Here is a 21319-nt window from a genome sequence, read left to right on the forward strand (position 1 = left end):
TGCAGTTTTTCAGCAAAGGTTGCTTTCACCTCTGGAAGACCGCCAACTGAACTAGTGTTGCAAACCTAAGGAAGCACCAATCCACTTTTTTCAGTTCTGATAGCGATACAGATACTGATACTGATACTGGTATCGATACCGGTCCGATACAAAATAACAGCACTGATTTTCCTTAAAGCGCTTTTAAAAAAAAAACACAGACGTATATGGACCGAATTTAACATTTATTTCATAACTTTGCACCATCATGCAAGTAGGACTATAAAAGCCGGTGTAAAATAAGTAAGAGGGAAAATGAAACTGATAAAAACAACAGGCTGACTACGTTCATCAAACATAAGAATAAACTGCAACAAACCTTATTTCAAATAGTTCAGAACGTGTCATTATGAATGTAAAGTAAACAATAAAACATGATGACACTCAGGACACAAAGCACAGAATTATACTGAATAGCTCTGCTCTTATGAATCGGGCATATTGTCACTAATAATCAATCTGGAATTTCTTTCAATATCGTGACCAATGCAGACATTAATATGAAATTGGCGCATCTCTTATTGGACCAGTAACGGCAGCTAATCATGATGAACCTCCTGGCTGTAAACACTGCATACAGTGGATGTAGGTAGAGACTGGCAGTTTCTGCTGAGTTTAAATATAAAGGAGACAAAGTGTTTTCAACTAAAACATGCTGAATTCATTTTAAACCAACAGCACAAGGAACACAATATTAAAAGAGGTCAGAGAATAATTAACAATGGAAAAGTTTAAGTTTTATTTTTAGTTAAAAAGAAAAAAGCTTTTTTTGCAGTATAGCAAATCATTAAAGTCTCAGATTATCGGTGTCTTCCAGACGTCCAGCAGGGGGCAGCAAAGGATTACGTTAGCTTTACAGTATGGGTTGGCAGCTTAAACCGAGGTGATTCATTTAATCTCATCTTGATAAATAAATATACAACAAAGAACTTAGACAAAAAGAAAAACACATTTTTCTCATTAAAAACTTATTTTTCCATAAGTCATGGTTAATCAGTGGGAATCAAATCTTCTTGTTTCCTTTTGAGATGAATTTAAAGTTCATGCTATCATATTTAGTCACACTGGCAGTTTAGAATCACAACCCATTTCAAGCATCATGACTTATGGCAACTTTATATAATATAATTTAATACCTTAATTTCACATTGGTGTAGTTTAATGTGGTTTTAAACAAGTTTTTTCTCATGTCTGATCTGATTGTTGTGTGTGTAGAATCAGATTTTTTTTTATTACGTTTTTTACCAAACGAATGAATATTATTTAATTGCCAAAAACATTTGCTACAGGAACATTTACTGTTCTCGAGCTGGTATGTTTATGTTTAAATAAAAATAAGGCATATATCTGGTGAAAAACCAAATGAACCAATCGGACATTCGGACATAAACCGGCTGACCAATCAGTATTCAAGGGGATGATGATTGGTGGACAGAAATGAACAAACAAAATTTTAAAGGGAAAGTCACCTTACATGCTTAAAAGTAGTTATTTAATGTTAAAATTACACATTGCTATAAAAACTATAAAAACCTTAATTACATGGTTATGAAAAACTCAAACCAAATTGAAAACATAAAGATAAAATAGGGTCAGTTACAGAATAGATCCTCATTCATGTCTGGAGGAAATAAACACTTTAAATAGAATATCCAGACAGCGTTTCTCTACTTCCTGGTTCAATTAATATCACCACCTCCAGCTAAATGGCTGCAGCGCCAATAAAACATAAAGGTGAGCCACAATGTTTTTCATTAAAATGTCTCGCAACAGGACAGGTCAAGTCATTCCTCTTAATGGATCTGCTGTGTTCAGTCAGAGGATGGGATGCTTCTCCCTTGTAAATATTGCATTATGTGGACGCTGTATCATTTTTCCATGTGCAGGTGATAAAGCCTTTTACAGTGATGATTAAACCACTAATAAGGAAATGAAAATACTTGACATTTTTTTGTATTGACAGTTCATGATAGACTCTCAGGCACGTCATTTTGTCTCCAAAGTGAATTTGTGCTGGTTTTCGCTGCTAAAACTTTCATTTGTGCTGCTTTTGTTTTGAAGACATTACTGAAAGTCTAAAGGTCAAAAGGTTCAATCGGACGTTCCACATCACTCAAATCAAACTACATTAGTGTTAAATGTTTGTTCTGTGCTTGTGGAGGAAATATTTAGCAACGATTAATTCACATCGAATCTGTTTGACTTCATTAAAAGTGGGAGGGGCCGGTTGACCTTCTATGACCTTTGGGAACTTTTAATGTCTTAAAAATGATAGCAGCACAAACAAAACATTTTGCTACACAAACATGTAGCAAAAGATGCTGGTTTGGACCCACCTGGGACCAGGACCCTGAGCTCCACTCCGGCGGGCAGGCCTGGATGTGGCACGGCTGGATTTGGGCCGGAGAGATGACGGGACAGAGGGAGTGCGCCGCCGCCTCGTCCCGCTGGTAGGTCACCTTCCTCATGCAGCGCAGCGCCCTGGTCTGCTGGCCCCCCCCACAGGAGCGGCTGCAGGGCCCCCAGCCCCCCGGGGCCCAGCTGCAGAGGGACAGGAAGAGCAGGGGCGTGAAGCGACAGCGACCGGAGGAGTTGGGTCTAAACGCTGAACTCGGGCTCTGTTATCAGGAAGTCGACCACATCACTGAGCTCTCAATCAGAGAGTCCAACCACAGGTTTAGACCTTGGTCTGCTTTGCTTATTTTCGTCCTTAAAGAACACCGTTACAACGTAAACCATCAGTGATTGCCATCAAAATAAAAAAAAACAACTCCAAATCGCATTAAAATGTCCAATTATCCATCTGTTAAACACTTCAAACAGGTTGGCATCCAAACTTATGATTCATTATGGAGCAGAAATGCTGACCTAAATTCATATATCCATGACCCAGCCGTTCTATGCATCATTATACTTTCGTTTCCTATGAAACTAAACATAAACAAACCATACTGTACACAACTCTGCAGGAAAGTTTTCCCAGATTTCCTCAGCAGACTGCAGTGCTCAGCCTGTGAAAAATGGGATTTGCACCCAACAGGTTTTGCTTTTTTGTTGCACTTAAATGTTTCATAATTAAATATCAGACTATGCTATCTTTGATAACTGAACAGCATTTTTATTTTCTAATTTTCCCATTACTGGACAGTATATTGTTCATAATTTTCTTCTTTTAGTATATTTTTATATTTCTATTTCATATTAACCAACATGCCGGAACAGAATGTCACTGTGCTGCTGTTTCCCCACAGTGTGACAATAAAGGATATTTCTGTTCTATTCCAGGCCTCAACAGGTTTCACCAATTCACACTTAAGAGTTTTGGAGACCATTTGAAGACAATTATGAATGAAATATAAGTTTAACAATTTAATTTAAGTTTAACAGCTGTATCACAACAAATGTACAAAGGAAAATCACATATTTTAAAGAGTTTGTTATACTATATATATATGCATATACATAGATAATATGACTTGCCAAATTTACTACAGATGTTGTCAAATTAATAATTTTAGTTGAAGACATTGGTACTGTTCCTTTTGAGGCCCATTATAGACGTGAAGAAGCTAGCTAGCTAGTACAGATAAATCAGTAGCTAATTAACGATAGCTGTAACAGAACGCAATGAAGATGTCTGCATGCGACTCAAAATTTTGCCTGAAAGAAAAGAACTGTGATTATTGTATTCTAGGTCAAATTACATTTGTAAAAAAAAATATATTTTTTAGACATTTAAGGCATCAAGTTTAAATACATGAATTTGAGACTTTTTAAGGATATAAAGGACAACATGTGTTCTATTCATACAGGTACTATGTAAATGATGAGAAAATGGTTTGTGACACTGGACTAATAAATGACTTGGTTTGGATAGCTATAATTCCTGCTTTGCCATTAAAACAACAAAAACCAACTGCATTGTTTTTGCCTGTGTGTCTCATTGACACACGGGCAAATTTCCACAAATGAGAACCTTAACAATAAGATGCTAAAGAGAGGCAGAGGGAGGAGATGAGCCGACGGATCTGTCCACTTCGGAGACGACAAGCTACCAAAGAGACCGTTCCTACGCACTGGTGACCTGCTCCGAGGGGAAGAAGAAGAAGAAGAGGAAAGAAAAAAACGCTTTCATTCCTCTTCAGATGGCAGAGAAAAATGAAGCAGCAGGACTGAACCGCACTTTGGACGCTAGGAGGCTGTGGACCACTGAGACTTTTGGCCTGAGGGCTGTTTGTTTCTCTTTCCCCCATCTGTTTCCCTGACTTATAAATAACAGTATATCATTGGAGAAAAGTGGCGGATGTGCCACTCCGCTTTGCTGCAAAACAAATACAGATGTAGCCATAATTTGTATATCTCAAATATCTCACGGAGCTGATGTATATTTTAAGGTAGGACCAGAAAGTGCGGTTCTGTGGAGCCAAATTCCTACTTTTGTTAGCAGCTGATTGCACATCTGAAGAACTGGTAGCACAAACAGTTTGGATTGGTCTGAAACATTTAATAGATTATTCAACATTTGTGGGAAATGGTTATTGTTTCTTTTGTGTTGTTTTTTTTAAAAACTGAATTAATTTAAAGGGTTGTAATTAATTAATCACATTTTAATCAAATTATGATTGAAATGTTCCACCTTTGTTTGCACAAATAGAATAAAAATACACAATTAATTGTGTTAAAATATTTAACAAACTATAATCTATGTGAATAATTCATCGAAATTAATATATTAAAGTCCCGGCTCTGACTAAAACAAATAACTCCCCTGAAAATTTTAATATTTGAAAATCTAAAGTAAGAATTCTAACTTTTCTAAAATAGTTAGACAAGTCACGTGATTATTGCCAAGCGTTAATCCGTTTAGGAAAAATAAAATGCAGTAAATGTAGGCTTGGTTTATTTGGTCTCTATTTTGGCCAAATAAACCAAAGAAAGAAAATCACTAACAACATCTATCTAAGTGCAGTTAGCCAGAATGATGGAGATCTTTCTCTAAAGAAACAAATTCTCCCTGCATCCCTGCTTTACGTTAGAAATGCTGCTACACCACAGGTCAGCACTGTGTTGGTGCAAGAAGCTGCTAAACGTGTGCCTGAGGCTACAGAGCTAATGGAGTGAAGGGAATCTGGGGCTTGTGTTTGGGGGGTTAACTTCTCCATGACCAGACCGACTGGGCCCCGCAGGAATCCCTCCGTCTATGCACAATGAAACATGGAGAGGGCTGTCAGCACTCGTGATACACTCCTTAGATATAAACAGGCATTCTTACAGTCTCCCCCTGTCAGACACACACACGCCCACAGTTCGAGTGCATCCCATCTCATTGTCAGATTCTCTTTTCTGCTGGGGCTGTTGAATGCGAGACCATACATCCTGGAGATCTTAATGCAGTCTTTAGAGCTTTCCTGCTGTTCACTCAACTCAACTTTCTTCTGGTGAAGCACGCATAAAACAATTCAGAAACTGTGTCTATTCCTATATATAAGATAATTCATGGGTGTCAAGCTGCTGCTTTTAGCTGAATGGATCATTCTTCTGACACCGAGGCTATTTTCTTCACCAAAAAATGTCGGGAAGCTGAGAACCAACAACCAGGCCGTCTGATAGCTTCCACTGAGACAAGAGAAACTGTATGCTAAAGATTAGGAGCAGTTTGTTCTCAGGTGGTAATAAACCGGTGGAGGTGTAACTAATAGCATGACTTGTTTAGCCCATAAACAAGTTAAGCACAGACCTGTTAGCATGGCTCCATGTTAGCATGGGTTCCTGTTATCATGGCTCCCACCTGGCATGGCTACCTGTTAGCATTACTCCTTGTAAGCATGACTCCCTGCTCGCATGGCTCTCTGTTAGCATTACTCCTTGCTAGCATGGCTAACAGGGAACAGAGTTCCACCTAGGATGCCAGGCTACATACTTACCTTGTGGTTGAACTCAAAATCTATTATTTAAGCCTCAAACATTTAGAGAAAGTGTGCATATGAAGTTTCATTTTGCGCAGTGCAGTTGTGTCTATGTGTGTACTCTCTCTGACCCCTGCCTGTTCTTTTGGGGCAGTGCTATAAATCAAGCTAGCTCCAGTTCCCCAGCCAAAAGCCCTACAAGCTATAGCAGAGAGAGAGAGAAAGAGGAACAGGAAGAGAGAGAGAGAGAGAGAGGCCTTTTATTCAACTCTTTGCTCTAATGCACTTTCACCCGTTTTGCTTCTATGAATTCTGTGTTTGGTCCTAATGCAGACTTTTAAAAATGCATACCTTGAAATGCTCTGTCTAGACTACCTAGATGCAACTTGGATTTTATGCATGATTTCATGCTCAGAGAGCAACAATCAGTCTGACAAGGTTTAGATGATTTCTTCAAAGCTGGTTCCAGTTATATTTTCTGTTCTATTCATTCTATTTTGAAGTTATTTGCTAAAGCTTTTTTTTTTTTTTTTTAAATACCATTGTTTAAATTTAAGCTCAAGATTATGTATTTGGTTTTTGACAGAGAATCTGTGGAGAAATAAAAAAAATTAGGGTGATGGAAAGAAGGCCTTCCAACCTCAAAGACTTGGAGCAAATGACCAGAAATATATGCAAAACGGTGCACAGAAAGGACAAGATTTAGCTCCTTTTATTGTTTCAAAACCAAATTTTAAAAATTCTACGTTACGATCTACGTTACGTTACGTAGCATTACGTAATGTAACGTAACTCCTCTTATAAACATAAGAGGAGTTTTTTACTGAAATGTAAATGTTCTCATTTCCTTTGATTACATAATTGCACAATTCAACATTTCAAAAAAAAAAATTGCTTAATGGAAATACACCGACCTTGGGGGAAAAAAAACTTGCTTTTCAATAAAACGTTTTGGATTATTTTGCAAAACTGCGACAGAAACTCTTCTTTCACATCACATGAGTCACGTGATCAACAACCAAATGTTGCTGCTGGCGCAAACCACAAAGACGGTAAGTAGTTGGAGAATCATTATGACTTGCTGCGTCAACAAACTTATTCATATATGATTTTTAACTGAGTTTCTTGTTTCTTATTAAAAAACGCAACAGAAAATTGTGTTTTTTCAACATTAGCAAAAATAATGACACATTTTTGCGCAGGTGTGTGTGTCTTTATTTCCTGTCAATAAACTTATGGTTTGAACTGTAAATCCCAGTCATCAAGCAGCAACAACTGTCTTCCACATTAACACAGAGAAAAGCAGGCATAGCAAATGCAGACAGCTCATGCATGTGTCTTTGCGTGGGAAGAATGTTTCCTTTTCTTTTTAATGGGGGGAAAAAAAACAGGAGAAAAAGGAAAAATTACAGAGTGGGCCGAGGAATGAGACGAACACAGAGAGTGCAGAGTGGCGGCACACCGCAGAGAGCAGCGCGACCGCAGTGCATACGTGCGTCTGTGTGCGCACCTATAATAAAACGGTTCCACAGCTTCCTGAAAATTTGGCGACATTAGAGCCGCCGCCACAAGCAAGGAGACGCAACGAGCGCCTCTGACCCACACGCAGTCTGAACACTTACTAGGCTGGACAGGGCTGCGTGTTGCAGAGATGGGAACCTAGAGCGGGCCTGGTGTGGGGGTTACACATGCTGGAGTTGGCCTGGGTGCGGTGGTCCTGCAGGCAGATGGCCTTGCTGGAGATGCGACCTGAAAAACATGAGGAGGAAGGTTTGATACAGCAGACCTCTGGTGAGGAAGGTCGAGTAGCTTAGTGGAAGCATTTAGCAAAATTGTAGAGAAAGTATGACTCACTGATGGGATATTTCTAAAAAGATGTACATAAGAAAGTTGTTGATCTTCTATTTAATTTGTTTATCTGGAAAATGATTACATTTTCTATCGTTATGCAGTGAATAGTGATAGATATGCATGATGAAATTTGTTTTACATTTTGTGACAATCACAAACTTTAATGTATTTCATTGAGATTCTCTGTGAAAGACCAAAATGTTGGGAAAAACTGAAGTATTTTTCAGTCGGATTAAATGAAAAACTTTTCTAAGTCTTGCCGCTAATTCTCAATCGGGTTCAAATCTCCACTTTGACTGGTCCATCCCAACATATGGATATACTTTGATGTAAAATTTCCTGTCTGATCTCTGGTGGTCCGTGTCCAGAACCCACTGACATGTTTTCCTACCTTAAAAACTGTAAGCTAGCCTAATACTGGTCATGTAAGTTGGAGGATTTCATGCACAAATCTATTTAGATGGAATTTGATACAGTATGGAACCTTACAGAACTGTTTTCAATAAATGTTCAATCCAGACCGTTTGAATAGAAAAATTGGTTCCTGAATCGAGAATTGTTTCTGAATTAAATCGTGACACTAAAAATCGGAATTCAATCGTAATGCTTGACATTGAAAGATTCGCATCTCTGTTATGGGGTAACATAGAACCGGCCTTACCTCCAGCACACGGAGCAGAGCAGTCCGAGCGAACCACACCCCAGCTGTACTCAGGTTTCCTCTCAGTGCGGGGCAGAGTGTACTCCCAAACCACCCCTGGGTTCTTTCCCTGAAGAAGGATCTGTCAGGCAGGAAAACACTCAGAAAGGGTTCAGGAGAAATAAAACACAGTTCTCCCATAAACTAAAACCCACATCTTTGTACAACTTTACCAGGTCCTTGAACCCCAAAATCCACCAATCTAGCAGATAGCAGTTAGCAGATAGCCCATTAGAAGAGACTAACGACCAATGGAAATGTGGTATCCTGCTTCGGCTGCTAAGGGTCGCGAGTCTTGAAAACATGACTCAGGAAACATTGCAGAACTTTCCTCCACCTCTAACTCCAGCACAGATTAACTGACGAAGGAAAGTAGATATACCCACCATTAAACCAAGGACAAGGAGATATTTATCTGTGATACTTTTTACTGTCAAGGTCAACTTCCTCTTACGTTCAAGTGATACATAAAAGACTACCAGTATGTACCAGACCTTTAATATCGGGACAGCTTTCAGCTATATCTGCAGAACCAATTAACTTACAATCACTGGAGCTGTACACTGAAACTAGTCCTGAGGCGCTTCCACCCACTCCGGTCAACCATCTTGACCCTCTGCCTGGCTAGCTGCCAGACAGAGAGTCAAATGAGAATTGTTTATCTCCTGTGAAACAAGAAGCTTTCTAATATCAGCTCCATGTTTCTGCAAGGAAAACACACACTTGCTAGCTTACGGTATTCTTCACCAGCGCTTCTATTTCCACATTACCTGCTGCACTGGTATCATACATTTAGTCAGGGAACCAAGTTCATATCTAAAACACGTTTGAGAATTTAAGTTTTTAAATGTGAGGCAAATAAGAGAGAAAAGGCCAAGGTGAACAAACACAAAGAACAAAATGTGTGAAAATATTAAAGATACTCACATGGTGTCCACATGAGCACTCAAAGAGCTATGTCCAGATTAGTTAGTTCAAACTGTACCCACCATTGCTTGGTGTATTAAATGTAAATGGTCATATCACAACAATTCAGAAAGATCGAACAGATAAAGTTGTCTGGAATGGCCACTAGAGAAAGTTTCCGCTCTAATCCAAAGTTGGGTTAGCAGGTAAGGTTTACGCGTCGCATAAAACAACACCACAAAACGTCTTGGGACACAATACATAGATCATTGGGGGCAATTCCTACAAAATGACTATATGGCTAAGATGTCAGCACAATACATGTAAAACAATCAAGAAACTAAAAATAAAAAATAAAATAAAATTGTCTTTAATGTGTTAAAAATTGCACTGCCTGTGCAAAATCAGAGAGGATGTAAGGCTGGTGTTAATCCGGCTGCATAGCAACAGCAGATCACAGTGGCGTGATTTTCACAGCTCCGACAACCTCACACATCGCCGAGACACCCGAGATGAAGACGAATTACAATCTGCCGGGTGCAGACATCAGGCTGACTAAGTTGTGTTCTGGACTGGCATGACCTTGCCCTGTCAGACCACAAGAATTTCAATTTCACGAGGGAATAATCCCGCTTAGCGTCCACCGAAACATCCAGAAGCAGCCATATGTTACGCGGCGGTGGCGGCGGCCAACTCCCCCTTTTCTCGTGAATCACCCCAATAACCACCTCACCCCCCACTCCTCCACCAGCTGAGCAGCACCTTGTCACAGTTTACGCTCACACTCCACATGTGCTTTTCCCTTCAGTGTTTCCACTGAGGAACTGCGAGTGATCCACACTTACATCCTCCCTCACCATCCTCTTTTTTTTTTTTCTAAGTCACAGCATCACTATGGAAGAATGTGTCAAGCAGATGAAGATTTGCATTAGGGAGAACTCAAACATCCCAGCTAAAGACCTTGTTCTCTGACCTTCACTCATCACATCCAAAAAGTTCAATTGCAGAGTTCCTAATCTTTTAATCTTGCTCTCTGTCCCTCTGTCCATCCCGTCTGTCCGTTCTTATCTCTGTTTCAACCTCTGTCTCCTTTTTGTAATTACTGGATGTACTAATGCAGATTATGCTTACATCATCTACATGATCTCCGGGATAAATACTCTATTGAGACTCACAAATAAAAAATAATGTAGCGAAAGGCAGATAAATTTATAACAATTTCCTTTTTTTTATTTTTGCCTTACTTCAAATGTATATGAATAGTTTCTACATATACACATTGTAACACATAAATAGGTTTTGATCTAAAACCATGCGTCAAATCGGGCTCACTACCGCTTGTTGTGTGGCCCTCAAATCACCAGAGGGACATGTAATATAACAGTTGTGAGCTTAGATAATATTTCATCAATAAAATCTAAATATTTTTTTAACGTATGCTGCCAAATTACATTTTTCTTTACATCCAGGGTCATGGAAATTGACATTAAATCAAAAAATCCTCATGTTTTTTTCGCACCAATTTTGAGTTTATTGCAAATGTTTCGCAAAATGGTCGAAAACATCAAGTTTAAGTGGTGCTAACTCCCACCTGCAGGTGGCAATGTTTCATACTTCTACTGCACTGCTACCTAAGCCTCACTTGATGTCACGGTATATACAGTATATACAGTATGTGATCGAAATGATGAGTAACCTAAATAAGGTCTAAGTAGTAATAATAATACAAAAGAAGAAGTTTCCATCCAACTCAAATATATGCGTTTTTGCTGGTCTATCAATTAAGATTAAAGTAAAAATCCATTTTGCTTATTGTCGTAGCATAAGTATGAGTAATTTTGTAAGACACCGTAAGCCTGGGGTGTGAAAAATCTACACTCTGATGTAACATCACTTTCTAAATTATGATGGATATTTTGACAATATGTAACGTAAAGTTTTTTCCCCATCTTAGCTGACGCTTTCAGAAGTTATGTCGCCATGTTCCTGCATCCTCATGGTTAGCTGGTCAGTTACAGTGTCGTCATCCAGGAAGCGCGTGCGGTCTGCCAGCTGTTCTCCGCCTCGTACTTAACACCACTGAAGTCTCCGGTGTCCATTGGAAGAATTTCAGTAACAGCTCAACTGTTCACACAGCCGTTTCACTTCAATCCCTGCCTAAGAGGTAGACGTTAGCATGTAGCCGTAGCATCTGATTAGCCTGTTAGCTTTCACCAGTCTGTAGGTCTGGTAAGCTCACAGTGACAGAATATAATGTTTATTGCTTATTCCATAAATGGTGACTGTAATATATTTTTATGAATTAAAGCACTTTGAACCGCCTTGTTTCTGAAATGTGTTATACAGATAAACTTAACTTGACTTACAGGTGAGTGAACTGTTACCAATATTGACTCAACTGAACTTCGCTTAAAAAAGAAATCTGAACTAAACCTTTAAATATTTTACTTAAATTAATACTGTCGCGATATGCAATTAATCCATCAATCATATGACAAATTAAAATGAGTTCAATAACTTACATTATTATTATTTTATTGAGACTTCACAGTCCATTTTATTTGGGTTCTGGTTGTAAATGGTTTTTATTTCTGTTTTATTGATCGTTTTGGTTATCGTTGTGTGTTATTGGAAATATTTCAAGTGTCTTCCAGTGTTAAGTGTCGTTCTTTGAGACGGCAAACTTACATTATTTTGCCATTATCAATATGTTACATGAAAACGACAATATTATCGCAATAATTGCAGGGGCAATTTATTGTCCAGCAAAATTTGCTATAATGACAGGCCTAGTGGCAATATTAAAACAATCCAGCAGCTTAGAGCCATGGTGCTCACATATAGCAGTTGTACATCTGAGAGGACAAATATTTTTAGTGGAATAATGCTTCTAGTTTTCTGATTTTGGACAACTATTGCTTCCAGTTGGATATTGTAGCATAGCCATGATAATTAGCCGCATGGCTGACGTTGCCTATGAAACCTGGCACTGTTGAGGTGGAAATAAACTCCACCTTTGGGTAAAGAGTTTGAAATCTCAATAAGGGTCACCAAGGACAATGCTGCACTTTTCAAACAGCAACTCACACTAAGCCACAGACCAAAGTCTCTTCATCAAAATAGCAACATTAGCACTCGGATGTTTCAAGACAGACAAACAAGTGACCGCCAAGGCATGTTAGAAATAAATATAACTCACGGCGGCCAGTCATTCCAGCTCTAACCACACCGTGTCGGTAGCCCAAGGGACAAAGTGGAGACCAGTTTTTACATGAATATCACTTCGCAGTCTGCTCTTCAGCTGGTTTCCACTTCTGTTTTTATGGCCAGGGCTCAGAGGTCAAGAGAAAATAGATGCTTCTGCTGACAAAGTTATGCAGAGGAACTTCCCTCACATCTCCGCTCCGTTCGCTCAAACCTCTGCATGACTCTGCCACTTGTGGAACGTCGGTTTTGCCGTCTAGGGAATGCGCCTGTCCAGTGTTGTAATATGCTGTTTCAGGACAGGTACAGACAAGTGCTCCTCACCAAGCTCTGGTTCGTAACAAACCGCTGACTCCAAATGTGAATGAAGAAAAATACAAATAAAAAGCTCATAAATCAGCCGGTATGCTGTGCAGAACACCTCACTCCAGGCAATCATCTGATTTTACACTTTTCATCCCTGCTTGGACAAAGCAGTTGACTTCAGGACTTAGACTTAGACTGACTTTATTGTCATTTTGCATGCACAGGGTCTTCAGGACTTGACTCGCTCTATTAACCACATGCCTTCAACAAAGCACAGGAGGTCAGTGGCCAGAGGGGACAAATCTATGGTTTTGTGTGAACTTGAACATGAACTTGAAGTAGTGATTATGTTAACACTGGAGCTGGTAGGACTATGGGGCAATCCTGCATTAAAAACATTAATCCCTGCCCTGAGAAGTTAATCTTTATAACACTGAACTATTGGCAAAACCTCTACATTGAGCACAAAAAGTGGAGAAATTTGAATTTGATTATTTCTTTATTGTAAAATACTTCTTGGTAAATCAATCAATCTCATATAACTGGGTGCGGTGGTGGGGTAGGGGGTAGATCAGTTAAGCTAAAGCCAAACCTATTCCTACCTCAAAGCCACATCATGCCCAGAGTTAAAACAGAGCTACAGTAGCAGCGGCGACTTACTTCAAACACCAGAGTCTCGTTAGTGGGACCGATGGCGTACAGGCTCTCCGGTTTGTTGAAAGAGCGCTGGTAGTCGAACACAGTCCCACCAAAGTAAAACCTCCCTGGCCAGTCCACGGTCCAATCCCCAGTCAGGTAGTACTTTTTCTTGAGGGAACGTACAGCCAGGTAGCTGGTGGACACCTCCATCTCCTGAATGTGAATGCCCCTAGCTCCAGCCGGCACTGTCACCATAGAGTAATACTCTGGGAACGAAGACAAGAAAAACGCTTAAGGTTCAATAGCAAAAATAAAATCAGAGACTGACTTTTAGTCCATGCAAGTCTTTCTCTCTTATTCAGTAATACTTGGTGTATGACTACCAGCACCAACAGAAAAACTACAAGTTTAGTGGTGCTTACCGTTTGCCCGGTGCTGCAGGGTGTACTGGCCCTTAAAAAACTTGCAAGTGGAGTTGTCGCCTTTACAGACCCCACAGGCATCCAGGGAGGCCTTGGAGCCCAGGAGACGGTCACAACCCACAGCCTGAAAAGGGCATTTCGCTCCATTATACAGGCTTCTGGGTCAAGCATTCACTAAAGCAGCTCTCAAAAATGTACAAACAGCTGCTAAAACCAAAGGTTTTGTGAAGGAGAGAAAATTAAATCACAAAAATGTGTGATAGATATTATGTACAATTGACTAAAAAACAAACAGGAAACTGGTTGCTTGCCCCTTTTAACTGAATTCCAGCCTTCAGTCTCCCTGGGTAGGAGTCTGTCAACGTACCATGTCTTGACTTGGCAACATTGATCACTCTGCTTTGCCAACTTAAGACAAATCACTCAGATTGCAAGTTCATATCTCTCTTAAAGTGAGATCTTTGGGCTCAACTTTTAGTTCCACCTGAATAAAATGTTAATGTGAAATTGGGTCACAATTTCATATGAAGTTCTACTTTAATGGTGTTCAAATTCTGTGCCCTCAGGGTTAAAATGGTCAAGGTTAGAGTATTGAACAGGACATGTCACAGAGACGTGTGCAAGAGATTTTGAAATTTATACCTCCCATACTGTATTATTAGAACTACTATATATAAACATGGATAATATCAAACATGTAGACAAAGACACTTTTTTTTCATCTAACCTGAAATGACTCCACAGTCATAAGTGATTGTTCTTATGGGAATTGTGAAAACCATCACTGATTCCCTGAAGCGATGCCCTCAACCAATCAACATGTGAGCAATTATCACTATTCTTATCCAGCAGAAACCAAGGGAGATGTGCATACAAGTAGTAGCAAACTTGTTCAGGGCACAACATGACAGATAAGATATGTTATATTTTCTAGTCCTTGAGAATCTTACCCCTTTCTAATGCCGCCCTGGGCAACCACCTATGTAGCCCATATCAAAAACTGTGAATGGGGTCAGTTCACTCTGTATCTGTCCCTATGCAGAAAAAAAAACATGAAACCAAGTTACCTCACACACTCCGTCAATGCAGACACCTTCTCTATGGTCAGAGCAGGAAGTGCCATCTTTCACCTTGCTGGACATGGCAAAGAAAAAGTCAAAGTCTTCTGCAATGCAGTACAGTTTACAGATGTCCTCTTCTGTAGGGAAGAGAAAGAATGTGTGAATGCACCAAAGTTCTTCTAAGACCTGGTGAGTTTTGCAGTTTCAGAATCTGAACAGCGTTTGCAGGGGGCTAAAATGGAAATGACAGAAACACTTTGTGGAACTCTGGTGGGCTCATTGGTTTATTTTTTTAAAAATTCAGATCAGTTATCAGAGACAGGCCGCTACAGCCGCCTCTGATTAAAACAAATGATGGTGAAGGTGACTTGGCCCAGCGTCCTATTAAGCATTTCAGAATCTGTTCCTCTCCACATGGTCCCCTCCATTCATCAACAGTTTAAAACCGGCCTGGGATGACAGCCAACACGCTGTTCTTCCTCACCGCACACTCTCTCTTTCTCTCTCTCGCCTTTCTCTGAGTAACAAAGCTGGCCTGCAGGCTTCCTTTTTTAAATCCTTCCCCTTGTTTGAGTGTACAGGTGGCTACATGTTTCCCATGCACATTACCCACAGCCATAGTTTCCTGCAGCTTTGAGGCTCTGAGCATTGCGACAGTAAATAGGGTTTGGCATCACACGGAGTAAACACTTTAGAAAAGAGATTTGGACCAACAGAGGAACACAGAACATACGAGAGTTGGCCCTGGGCTTTGTAGAACTCTCTGTACATTCAAGGTAATAGAACAATACAAGTACATGTCGTTCCTCAACGGACCACCCTACCGTCCACTTTGGTGTAAGGTTTCCACTTGTAGTACCAGCCCCTGAAGGGTTTGCTGTTGTACTCGGCGCACTGCTGGGCCCGGAAGTCCAAGGCATTGGAAGGGCAGGGTCTGGTGTTACACAGCTGGTTGAGACGAGTCGAGCCTGGGCAGAATTTACCATTGTTCTGGGGCCTGGGTTGGGGATACAGCAAGTTTCATTAACAATGCATTTCTGGTAGTCTGACAATGGCCACTAATGAAGAGCTAACTCAACTTGAATCAAAATGATTGGGTTACAGAAAAGAGAGGAGGTTACTGACAACTCAGGAATCTAGGCTAAAAAAAAAAAAAAAAAAGGTTTCGGTATTGCTTTCAGAGTCGACGAAAATATGTTTTATAACAATGAATAAAAATGTGATTTTCAAGAATTTTAAGAAAATCAATGCTTGGGAGTATTTGCTTGAGTATTTTCACTTAAGAATGTCCACAAGAAAGACGTGTGGACATACAGTATACATCTACACAGTCGTATAGTACGTTGGGAAATGGTTAACATTTTTTACTTTAAACCTCTGGACTTTCAATCATAACATTTCGCTGACTCAAGCATGTGAATGCAGTAATTCAGAAGAAGTGGTTTATTTAATTTATCAGTGTTTGATCAAAAATGACTAATTTTCATCTGAAGTACCGTAGCAACACATATCAGCTCTTTTCATCTGAGAAATCACCACTTGTTAGACAAATGGCAGCAGTCTTTTGTCTGACAACACCAGGATGCCATGTCTGACTTCCCAGGCTCTCGTCAGTCCTGCTAGGCATTCTCAAACAACCACCAACAGAGAAAATTGAGTTGGGTTGTTTACTAAAGTGGATTGCACATGCACATAAATACCCACACAGCCTGAGGAACCGCACTGTGTCCAATAAAAAGAACTGCTTGCAAAAAAATACTTAGAGAAGCCCTTTTAATTTTCTGAAATATCTGTGTCTACAGCAGCGGGAAGCACACATTCAGGATGACAGCATATGTTTTAGTTGTTTTTTTCCCCTCCAACTCAGCTGCTTATTGCATCCGTTTAGATCTGGACTCGATCACAGAAGGGCTTTGCTGCCAACGGTGATGGAGATCCTGAAAGGTTTGGAAGCATGGGCGATACCTGCTCTGCGCCAATCTTCCTCCCTTTAGTGAGACGGGGGATTTGGCCCTGGTTTTCATAGTCCTGATCCTATTAAGACTCAGCCACACACAAACACAAACCATATGGTAAGGTGCTTATAGCGGGCTAGTGGGGGGACTCCCCCGTATATGCCATCAGTCAAGTCCTCCTAATTAGAGCGCTCGATTGATCCGAAAGGAGAGTTAGATCCTCCTTCTGATTCTAAACTCTTGTTTTGCCAAACTTCTTGGATCTCTCTTCCTTATCCTCTTTGCCTTCAACAAGTTTTTAAGTGTGCAAACCTCATGACCCCACAAGGGTGCTTAGATGTCCCAATAGCCTGGTAAATCTGCCCGGCGACAGAAGCGGAAACCCCTGTAGGTCAGGGGTCATCGTGTCTGCTCTTGCACTCTCTGTGACTCACCTGCTCCCTCCCGGTCCCTCTCAGGATTTTCCACCACGCCTCTTACACATGCTAATACATCCACATTCCATGGCCCCAGAGCAGCAAAGAGCTTTAGAAGACGACTGGGAAGATCCACTAAAGAAGGGCCCAAGTAAGGGTCGTCATGTGCCCCTGATAAAAGGAGGTGTTGACAAAATGTGATCCCAACAAAACCGGGTCAAATTCATGAACCTGCTAATCCCCCAGGCTTGTTTATGAGAGATAAATTGACAGTGTTTGACCTGCAAGGTAGCCCTTGGGCAAAGAAATACAGCAATTCAGGAAGTGATGTATTTTACAGTGACAGTGACAGTTTATCAAGCACAACTGTCCATTCTGTAATTTATTTTATATGGATTTTCTGTAATAGACAATACAAAAATGTGGGTATTTGTGAAGATGAACGCATTGTAAACGGTTTTCCAACTTTCAGTGCAAACTTATCTTCGTCATAGGTCTGTGTCGGTCAAAATGTTTAAATCTCGGTCTCATCTGACTAGAGAACCTTCTTTCAGATGTTTGCTGTGCACCTTACACGTCTTGTGGTGAACTGCCACTGTCTACAAGTGAATGACCTTTAAAACATCTGCTAAAGTGCACCTTAAGAGCAAATGACAGAATGCCAAAGGAAGTGTCTAAAATTTGTAAAATGCCGTCCCATAACATATAGTGGGGTTCTGCTATGTTGGTATGACATCGCATGCCGGTATAATCAGAACGACACAAGTGGAAACCTCTCTATGAAAAAGATGAGAACCAGACTGACCAGAGAGAGCATGGACAAAAATCAGAACTTATACAACAATCTTCTTTGGACAAAATATTTTCTGGACAACAGAACAGAGGACAACTTTGACATTAATCAACTCCATAGTTTCAAGACCACATATCAAGAGTGAAACATTGAGCTGCTAGATGATAGCAATACAGAATTTGCCATGGATTCTACATGGGAGCTGGAGCCAAAACATACCAGTAAATCGACCAACGATTGGCTGAAAACAAAGAAATGGATCGTGGAATGGAGTCAGAGCCCAGATCTGTACTGAAGAAACGCCTAAAACATCTCACAGCTGTCAAAGTGAGAAATGGGACAAAACCTTCGCCAAAGCGAAGTCAAGACTGGTAGGTGGTTAAAGGAAGCATTTTACCAACATGGTCCCGTTTTTGCTGACATCTTTTGTTTAGTGAAGAATTCAATGTTCATTTTTGTTTTGTGCAGGCTAATTATCTGCTTTCCCACAGATTAAAAAAAATCCTAGTAGGGAACGTAGTATTAAATGGGGTGTCCTATTGTTTTCCATGACTGTTTTATCATGGTTTTAAAGCACCAGAGCTTTTACAATGATATCATGACTTGGCCTCATTGGATTTTACGTTTACCCTTCACCATCGTCCGTCCACCCGCTTGTCCTGCTGATCCCAGAACTCACAGTTTAGCAGCTGCAGTCGGCAGGCTCTCCTGCGGAGTTCCATTTAACGCCACAGGAATGATAAATGGACTTGACAGCTAACCCGGTTTAGAAGGCTTTGTGGCCCTTTTTCGGTCTGCCAGTCACAGTGTATAATGTGTATCATATGAGAAGCAGCCAGCCTCGGAGAGCGTCTTTGATCCTTCACGGGGATTAGGAGACGAGTCGGCTGAGATGGACAGAGTAGCCCCACCAGTCTGTCGGCCCCAGCGGTAAACCGAACCAAGGAGAAAGATGTAGCAGAAAGCCTGTACATTACGAGGCACTGTGTTTAAATGGACAAAATTGGAATATCTGAAAATACTTTATATTATTGAGGAATTTATGGGAACCTGAGTTGAAAAAGCTCACATCATCTTGGTAAATTGAAAATATTAAAAAGTGACAAAAGCCACTCACTTGATAAGATAAAAATAAGTAGAAGAATACAGTGATAGGTGACAGTTAACTAAAAAGTTAGTTGCTAAAAAGTTAACCCTAAAGCACTAATCAGAAATATTAGTTTGTTTAACACTAAATCACTGCACCAGGAATGTATTAACCAGAAGCTAATTCTAAAGTGCTAACTTAAATTTAACTTAAATTTAAATTCCGCCGGACTTTGAAAGATTAAAACTCTCAAACAATTTAATTTTAGCTTTATAGTTTACAAGTTTTATAGTGGCATTAGATATTGGATTTATGTTTTTTAACTTGTACAGTTTGTGTTTTTTTGTGTGTGTCTGTATGTCTCTTGTTCTTAATGAAGCTACAGGGAAAAAAGAGAATAACATGAAAAAAGCCGTCTGGCTACATGACGAATGCTTAACAGTTGATTACCAAAACGTCAAACTTTATTACACCGAGAGTTTACAAAACAGTCAGGAAACTCCGCTTTAGAATCTCTCTGGAAAAGTTTGCTTAGTTGATATAGAGTGCGCTAAAAGTTTTTGAAGTTATCAAAAATGCTAAAGCGCTAAAGGAAAAAATAGCTCTGCTGTTAGCTCATTAGCACTGATAAGACAGGATCATCTTCATGTAGTCTGCAATAAGAAGACATCTCACCTTAATCTTCATTCAGTCTGACTGAGTTTGAGATGTTTTGCAGACGAAAATGGGCAAACGAGAATGAGCAACATTTTCTTATAAGCCAAGAAACCTGGAGCTGTAATTGCAGCAAAAAGGTGGTTCTACAAAGTATTGACAAATGCACACCATGTGTTTCAGATTGTAAGTTGTAAAAAGATTGGAACCGTGTATCCTTTCTTACGTCTGCTAAGCAAAGCTATGCTAATTTGTCTTGCTCTTTCCCCATAAAATTCCAACAAAATACATCAGGGGTTTATTGCATAAAGTATTTTAACTAATGTGAGTCTGGCACACTTACTTGTTATAAAATCCCCACCAATAGAACTCATTAAGAACGCAGTCTATCTAGTACTTGTTCGTGACTGTCGCTCTGTTTGACCCCGAGACAAAGATCTGAAACATCGCATAAATCTGGATGCATACTCTGTACCAGCAAGGTGCTGCACATCTGTTGTGCAACACAACATTAAAACTAACAATGCCCTTTGTTCTTGTAATGACGCCCACAGAGCTCTTGGCTAGTAGGGAGATATGCTTTCTCAGATCCGACCTGGACTTGTACTTGCGAGTGAACAAGTTCAGCGGACGTTTGCTGACTTCAGAAAAAGAGAAGAGTTCTATCAGGAGACTTTCTGAGAGACAGATCTTTAGTCTGGACTGTCAAGTAGTACAGATGAAAGCCGTTATCTGTGTGTGTGTGTGTGTGTGTGTGTATGCCTGCCATATATTTGATACATTGCAGGGACCATTTTCCCAACACATATTACATTGAAGGGTATGGCTATGTAATGGTAATGGTTAGGTTTAAGGTAAAAGTAAGAGTTAGGCTGTAGAAATGAGTGGATGTCAACGGAAAGTTCCTGCAAAGACAGAAACAGAAGCATATGTGTGTATTTGTAGGGGTGGGTGTGTGTGTGCCAAATGTGTGCACATATCCATGCTGACAGCTACCTGGCTGAAAGTTCTTTCAGGTGTTCGTAAAAGGAAAGCTTTAGTGACAAAAGGGGCTTCAGCAACAACTTTCTGGTACAACTGCAAGTCAGATTTTTCCTGTCAGCTGTGTGACAGGATGAATTATTTCCTCATCTGTTTGGCAACCTAATCGGCTTCGGAGCAGTGAAAGTGGATGAGATTAACTGCTTCATAATCAAACGGGACCGTCTGAGTGTGTGTGCGTACGAACCTGGGGTTGGTGCAGGATCGCTCCCTGAACATGACGCCTCCCCCGCAGGTTCTGGAGCAGTCCGACCACTGGGACCAGGCTGACCACTGGCCGTGGACGGACCTGGGGCCATGCTCGCCGTATTTCACACACTGACCCCTCCGACACCACTG

The 21319-nt window shown here is 40.3% G+C and overlaps 1 protein-coding gene across 2 annotated transcripts in view; it reads right to left on the minus strand.

The window, feature by feature from the left end:
• Window positions 1-21319, minus strand: part of adamts18 (ADAM metallopeptidase with thrombospondin type 1 motif, 18) — a 60063-nt gene that overhangs the window by 6942 nt on the left and 31802 nt on the right. For both annotated transcript variants that reach the window (XM_028015887.1, XM_028015888.1), the window contains 8 exons: window positions 21168-21316; window positions 15859-16031; window positions 15041-15171; window positions 13974-14097; window positions 13573-13817; window positions 8458-8578; window positions 7568-7694; window positions 2376-2580 (listed from right to left, as the gene is read on the minus strand). In XM_028015887.1, coding sequence (XP_027871688.1) covers window positions 2376-2580; window positions 7568-7694; window positions 8458-8578; window positions 13573-13817; window positions 13974-14097; window positions 15041-15171; window positions 15859-16031; window positions 21168-21316 — 1275 coding nt within the window. The remainder of the gene's footprint in view (window positions 1-2375; window positions 2581-7567; window positions 7695-8457; window positions 8579-13572; window positions 13818-13973; window positions 14098-15040; window positions 15172-15858; window positions 16032-21167; window positions 21317-21319) is intronic.

This window comes from Xiphophorus couchianus, chromosome 4, assembly GCF_001444195.1.
Source record: "Xiphophorus couchianus chromosome 4, X_couchianus-1.0, whole genome shotgun sequence".
Classification (NCBI taxonomy): domain Eukaryota; kingdom Metazoa; phylum Chordata; class Actinopteri; order Cyprinodontiformes; family Poeciliidae; genus Xiphophorus; species Xiphophorus couchianus.